General features: G+C 39.8%; 1 protein-coding gene across 1 annotated transcript; it reads left to right on the forward strand.

The window, feature by feature from the left end:
• Window positions 1-5,430: 5,430 nt before the first annotated feature.
• LOC109243113 lies at window positions 5,431-6,051 on the forward strand. The gene has a single exon (XM_019410009.1). The coding sequence runs from the start codon at window positions 5,431-5,433 to the stop codon at window positions 6,049-6,051; it is 621 nt and encodes a 206-aa protein (XP_019265554.1).
• Window positions 6,052-7,195: the final 1,144 nt, after the last annotated feature.

The following is a 7,195-nucleotide window of genomic DNA, read 5'->3' on the forward strand; positions in this document are numbered from 1 at the left end:
GATTGGTACCGGTTGTGGACATCCGACTAGGTCACGGCGAGATATTCGACTAAGTTCTGCTTCAGCTGTTTCGAAGCTACCAAGCTTCGCTCGTTCAAACCTTGAGTGATGGCCTGCACTGCCCAGTCGTCGGAGACTAGCGGCAGTTCCATTTGTTCCATTTGAATGTGAGATGCAAACTCTCGCAACATCTCGTTTTCCCTTTGCTTGATTTTGAAAAGGTCGGACTTCCTTATAGCTACATTGATGGCACCAACATGTGCCTTTATGAAGGAATCTGCTAGCATGGCAAATGAGTCTATCAATTTCGGGGCGAGGTTGTGATACTACATCATTTCCCCTTTTGAAAGCGTCTCTACGAACTTTTTTAGTAGGATGTATTCGATCTCGTCGTCCTTTAGGTCGTTGCCCTTCACCGCACAAGTGTAAGCAGTGACATGCTCGTTGGGGTTTGAGGTTCCGTTGTACTTTGGAAGGTCGAGCATTCTGAACTTCTTTGGAATTGTTTTTGGGGCTGCTTCCTGTGGGAACGACTTTTGTACAAACTTCTTTGAATCTACACCCTTCAGGATCGAAGGTGCGCCCGGGATTTGATCGACCCAAGAAATATAGGTTTCCACCTTCTTGTCATTGGCTTCTATCTTCTTCTTTCCCTACTCGATCCTCTTTGTGAGGTCCTCGAGCATCTTTATGATGGCAGGATCAGCTGCCGACCCGTTGTTGCTTGACCTTTCTGGTACCTGCTCGGCTCGGGGAGCCGTTTTCGGTGCTACCATGCTGGGAGTTTTCTGGCAGCTTTGCAGCTGAGCAATCGCCAGCTGTTGTGCTTGTAACATCTCGAAGATTACGTGAAGGCTAACCCCTTGTTCTTCCTGAGCCAGGGTATTTTGAGCTTCTTGTTGATCTCCTTGGTGTATGCTCCTGTTGGTCTGGGAGCTTATTTTGACGTGTTGAGCGTCGCGCGAGACCGCGTCTATGGGAATTGGTTCTTGTGCGTCATCAGGGTTTCGTGGTGGCACACAAAATCCTGGAACAACTACACCATTTTCTCCATGGTCCTCAAGATTGTTGTTTTCGTGTGCGTTTACAGAGTTTGACATTTTGACCTGAAATCAAAAAGATCTTGGACAAGAAAAAGTATGAAAGATAACTTGCGCTATGTAGTAAACCAGCAAGAAAACAATCACTATTATTTTTAGCCCCACACTGGGCGCCAAACTATTTACCTTGAAAATGGTAATAACAATTAGATTTGATTTTGTGATTCTAAAAATATGCGATCCATTTTTATGCTAGTTGATAGGCAATAGATGCTAAGTGAGGGATTAGAAATTAAGATGATAGCTTGTAGATGGCTTAATAATCGAACCGAAATAGCTGGAAATTGAGGCTTCGAGCTTGCGTAGACGGGGCCTCGAGATTGAATCGGATGCCCGGTTAAAGGCAGTCGATGAAGGTTTACTGTTATGAGAGCTGCAATTGCGGCTCTTTATGACCAATAATGAGAAATAAACGAAGAACAATAAAACACAATGAGTATAAGCAATAAATGTAAATAAAGAAACCAAGAGAATGTGTTCAAGCTAGAGAGCACAGATGTTCTTGTATTAAATGTAGTGTATTGAATCTTGTGTACCAGATGCCTTTACAAAATGACAAGGGTCCCCTTTATAGATGAGGGGGAATCTTAACATGGTACAAGATGCATTTATTGAAAAGACATGAAGTTGGCTCGGCTATTTAATGCTACTGTGCGGGCCAGAACTACCCCAGTAGGCTAGGCCAGCTTTTAATCATGTGCCTAGGGAACTCCCCATCTTTCCATCATACTTATTGATCTGTGCTGCCTCGGAGTTCATCGCATGTAAATCCTTCGAGGTCACATCTTGAGTCTGCCTTGAGCCCTAGCAGGCTATCTATGAAGCGTCATGATGGCCACGAAATCGGCTCCTCTGATTTCATAGTATACAAAAACCTCACCTCAAAACTTTCATTGAGCGACACTTTCTCTCTCTAGGCTCTCGGCGCATGTTATGCTAACGTACACCGTCTGAGAAGCAGCCATGGCGAGTAAGCGAGGACGACCTAAATGAGAATTGCAGATACGCTAGGTTAAGGATCCACACAAAAAGTAATTACTCCAATTGGAAACCAATTTCACCCTAATTCTCAGAATTTAGGCTCTCCTAGTAACACTAAGGGCGCGGCAAAAAGGCTAAATCTCAGTGCAGTTCAGATGAACGTGACTTCATCTTCATGTGAAGGAACATCAGTAAGTACAGAAGTGGAAATTCTGAAGGACAAGGGAGAAATAGCAGGAGCTGAGGTCAAATCCAATGGAACTGTAATGGTGGAGGCAATTGTTGAGCCAAAGACACATATAGCGGCACCGGTACAGGGGAGAACATGGGCAAATCTGTTTGTAAGCAACAAATCTTCAGAAGATGGTATGTTATTATCCCATATTCCACCAGAAATAGTAGATGGTAATATTGTGGTCAAACTAGATAAGGATGAGATCGATTCCCAAAATAAAGGTGGGAATGTGCCTTGATTATTTATGTAATTGGGGATACACCAAGATACAAATTTATGGAGAGGTATATTTCTCAAACTTGGAGTTGAGTAGGTGTCCCAGATCTGTATTTGCATGAAGAAGGTTATTACATAGCTAAGTTTGATACACTTGGTGAGTTGAAAGATATTCGTTATGGAGGTCCATACACTATCAATGGAAGGCCATTGATTTTAAAACAATGGACTCCAGAATTAGATCTTAAGGTAGAATTCCTGACAGAGATACCCCTATGGATTACCTTTCCTAAACTGCCAATGAGCTACTAGGGAAACAAGACTTTAAGTCAACTGGCTAGTACCATAGGGAAGCCATTGTTTGCTGATAAATGTACTACAAAGCAGACGTGTATATCATATGCTAGGATTCTGGTAGAAGCTAATGTTACAAAAAAAGCTTCCAACAGAATTGACATTGCAAGAGCCTTCAAGGAAAATGTTTCAACAGCAGGTGGAGTATGAATGAAAGCCACAATATTGCGCAGACTGTATGAGGATTGGCCAGAATTGTGCAATGAATAAGAGAATAAATAGAGAAGAGCAGCCTAAAGAAAGAAGGAAGCAAGGGAAAGCTACAACAATATGGCAAGTTAAAGGGCAAGGGCAGCAACAGCCTAAAGAAAAAACTGATAGAACAAGCAAACCAATGATGCGGGAAACTTCTGATGAGCTAACAGTTGCTGAAATCACTGGGAATCCAATGGTAACAAGAGATAAAGAGAAATCAATAGACAGACAAAGTAATGAACAAAGTCAAGAATAGCCTGTGCTAACAAGCAATAACAGAATAATGGTAGTAACAATATCAATACCTACTAGGAATGGCTTCCAGATATTACAAACAGAAGAGGAGAGAATTGAAAACCTTATACCACCTGATAATGGAGGTGGAGTCATCATTCATCAATGACTTGGTTGATTTGGAATATTAGGGGATTGAATAAGAGGTATAAACAAAAAGAAATAAAGCAGTACATAAAGGATAAGCATATCAAGTTGGCTGGGCTAGTTGAAACAATGGTGAAGAAAGGTAATGCACAAAAGGTGATTAATAGAATAACACCTGGATGGAGCATGATAACTAATTATGAACATGCTTAAATGGAAGGGTGTGGATTATTTGGGATGAGCAAATGTATGTAGTACAACCTCTGGACAAACAAGATCAGTTCATTCATTGCCAAGTTACAGGGAAGCATAATAGGCTACAATGTTATCTCACTGTGGTATGGACATAATACCGTTGATCAGAGAAGGTCTCTATGGGAACACATAAAAAGGATAGCAAAGGGTTCTAAAGGACCTTGGTTATTAAGGGGAGATTATAATCCTCTACTCACTCCCCAAGATAGAATGTCTAAGGTTCCTGTGACTAGTGCTGACATAAAAGAGCTTGTTGCGCTATGCCATGATATTTGTATTTCAAAACTGCCATGGAGAGGGGATTATTTTACTTGGACTACCAAACAACATGGTGATGACAGGGTGTGGAGTCGCATAGATAGAGTGTTTGGTAATGATGTTTAGATGATGACTTATGGCCATTTAATTACTGAATATGGGGAACCTTATATCTCAGATCACAATCCCATGTGTATCAATATAAGGCAACCTAGGATTCATACCAAGTGTCCATTCAAATTTTTCAATGTATGGACAACTCATCCTGATTTTAAGGTGATTATTATGGAAGGGTGGAGCAGAAACAAGACAGCAGGGAAGATGAAAAACATCTGGCTTAAACTTAAAGAGATGAAAACGCAATTTAGGCATCTAAATGCAACTGAGTTCAAAGGAGTAACTGAAAAGATAGATCAAACTAGGCAAGCTGTATGTTATATTCAGAAGCAGACGCAAATAAATTATTCTGATTTGCTACAAGTCCAAGAGAAAGATTGGTTGCATAAGCTGGAAACATGGTCAATGCTGGAAAAAGGAATACTGCAACAAAAGGCTCGAGCAAATTGGATCAAATTGGGAGATTCCAACAATAAGTTCTTTTCTGCAGTTATAAAGGAGAGGCAATAAAAAAAGCAGATTACTGAACTAGAGACATTATCAAGGAGTACTATAACATAGCCAACAACTATCAAGGAGGAGATAATTTATTTTTATACTGCTCTAATGGGGTCCAGTGCACATATATTACCTGTTATTGATATGATGGTCATGAGAAGGGGGCCAACTCTAACTCAACAGCAGCAACAAGAATTGAATGCTGAGATTACTAATCAAGAGATAAATGAGGGACTGAAAGGAATAGGAAGTGACAAAGCTCCTGGTATTGATGGCTACAATGTAGAATTCTTCAAGAAAGCATGGCCACTGATTAAAGAAGAGGTATATGCAGTAGTGAAAGCATTCTTTCATACAAGGGTAATGTTTCCAGCAATTAATTGTACCACCATTACTCTACTACCTAAAATTCCTAATCCGGTGACAATCAAGGACTTTAGACCTATTGCCTGTTGTACAATGTTATACAAGCTTATCTCTAAAGTCGATATTGCCATACATCATCTCGGAAGCCCAAGCAGGCTTTATCCCTGGGAGAAAGATAGCAGATAACATCATTCTAGCTCATGAGTTAGTCAAGACATATAACATGAAAAATATCTCCCCTTGATGCATGCTGAAAGTTGTCATGATGAAAGCCTATGACTCTTTCGTATGGGTATATTTGGAACAACCAGTGCAGTATCTATGCTTCCTCACAAAATTCATTAAATGGGTGAAAACTTGCGTGTCAACAGTGAGTTACTCAATTATGATCAATGGTGAATTGACAAAGCCTTTTGAAGCTGCCAAAGGACTTAGACAGAGTGACCCATGCCACCATTTCTATTTGCATTTGCAATGGAATACCTAAGCAGGATACTTAAAGGGTTGAAGCAAGCTAAGGAATACAAATTTCATCCAAGGTGTGGCAAGCTCAATATAACTCACCTCAGCTTTGCAGATGATCTACTGATGTTTGCTAGAGGTGATAGTAAATCAGTCCAAACTTTACATACTTGCTTCAAACAGTTTTCAGCAGCATCTGGACTACTAGCCAATCTCACTAAGAGTGCAATCTATTTTGGTGGAGTTGCACTGAATGTAAAGGTGGAAATTTTGCAGAATACTGGCTATTCACCTGGGGATTTTCCTTTTAAATACCTGGGAATTACTTTAGATACAAAAAAGTCAACAGCCCTACAATGGCAACCACTGATTGAGAAAACAGTTATAAGGATCTCCTCTTGTATAACTCGAAAGTTGTCTTATGCTGGTAGGGTACAACTAGTACAGACAATGATATTTGATATTCAATCTTATTGGTCCCAAGTGTTCATATTGCCAGCTAAAGTGATGAAATCAAATAAGTCCTATAGTAGAAGCTATATATGGTCAGGCACTAATATAATTACAAAAAGAGCATTGATAGCATGGGAAAAATGTGTCTGCCTAAATCAGCTGGAGGTTATAACCTATTGAATCTTCGCCTGTGGAACAATGCAGCCATCACTAACATACACTAGGATTTTGCACAAAAGAAGGACAAAGTTTGGATAAGATGGATTCACACATATTACATCAAGGGGCAAAGCATTATGGAAATAAATATGCCTCAACAGGCAAGTTGGATGGTTAGGAAGATCATGGAGGCCAGGACAGTAATACAACAAGTGCGAACAGTCAAACAAAGACAGAGTATTACTAAGCAAGTGTACCTAGGACTATTGGGAAACTACAGCAAAGTCGCATGGAGATCCTTAATGTTTCACGATGAAGCCAGACCTAAGGCAGTATTCACAATGTGGATTCAATCCCATGGCAAACTGTTAACAGCAGGTAGGTTAACTAGATGGGACATTCAAGTAAGTCCAAAATGTAACTTATGTAATAGTGCAGATGAATCACATCTGCATCTATTTGGTGAATGCAGCTTTTCCAGAGCAGTATGGTGGAGACTACTAAGTTGGTTATAAATATATGATGCTCCAGTAAAATCCTGGACACAAATGGTTTCATGGGTGATTACACAAGCTAAAGGGAGGTCGTGTAAAGCTAGAACAGTGAAAATGATCTATGCTGAGTACATTCATGGGATATGGAAAGAGCGAAACAGTAGAATCTTTGATGAGAAAGAAAGAACTGCAGATCAAATAGCTAGAGAGATGTCATGTATTTGTAATATTAGAGCACAAGGGTTAGTGAGAGCAAGGATGCAGCAACTTAGTTTTTAAAGACAAATTAGCAACTGTCCAACAAATACTTGTATAATGTCCATTATGTTCTGCTTATAGTATAGGAGTAGTGATAGATGTTTGCAAAGAACTAAGAAAGTCGAGGATGACTTAGCTGCTTTGTAATGACTTCTTTGGTGATTAATAAAAATGAAATTACCAAAAAAAATAGATGATGTAACAGGTGAAATTTTAAAAATACATTTCATCTTAGCAAAAGGAACATGTGCAAGTCTGTTATTCCATACACAATCCATGTCATTTATAGTAGCTTTATTACATGTGGAAGAAACAGTTTGTACAAGAGAGAGAGGAGAACTTGAAGTGCACAAAGATGATAAGCTACTATTGTAAGCAGAAGACAGAATACTCTGAGATTGAGAAGGTTTTTC

Source organism: Nicotiana attenuata, unplaced genomic scaffold (genome assembly GCF_001879085.1).
Source record: "Nicotiana attenuata strain UT unplaced genomic scaffold, NIATTr2, whole genome shotgun sequence".
Lineage (NCBI taxonomy): Eukaryota > Viridiplantae > Streptophyta > Magnoliopsida > Solanales > Solanaceae > Nicotiana > Nicotiana attenuata.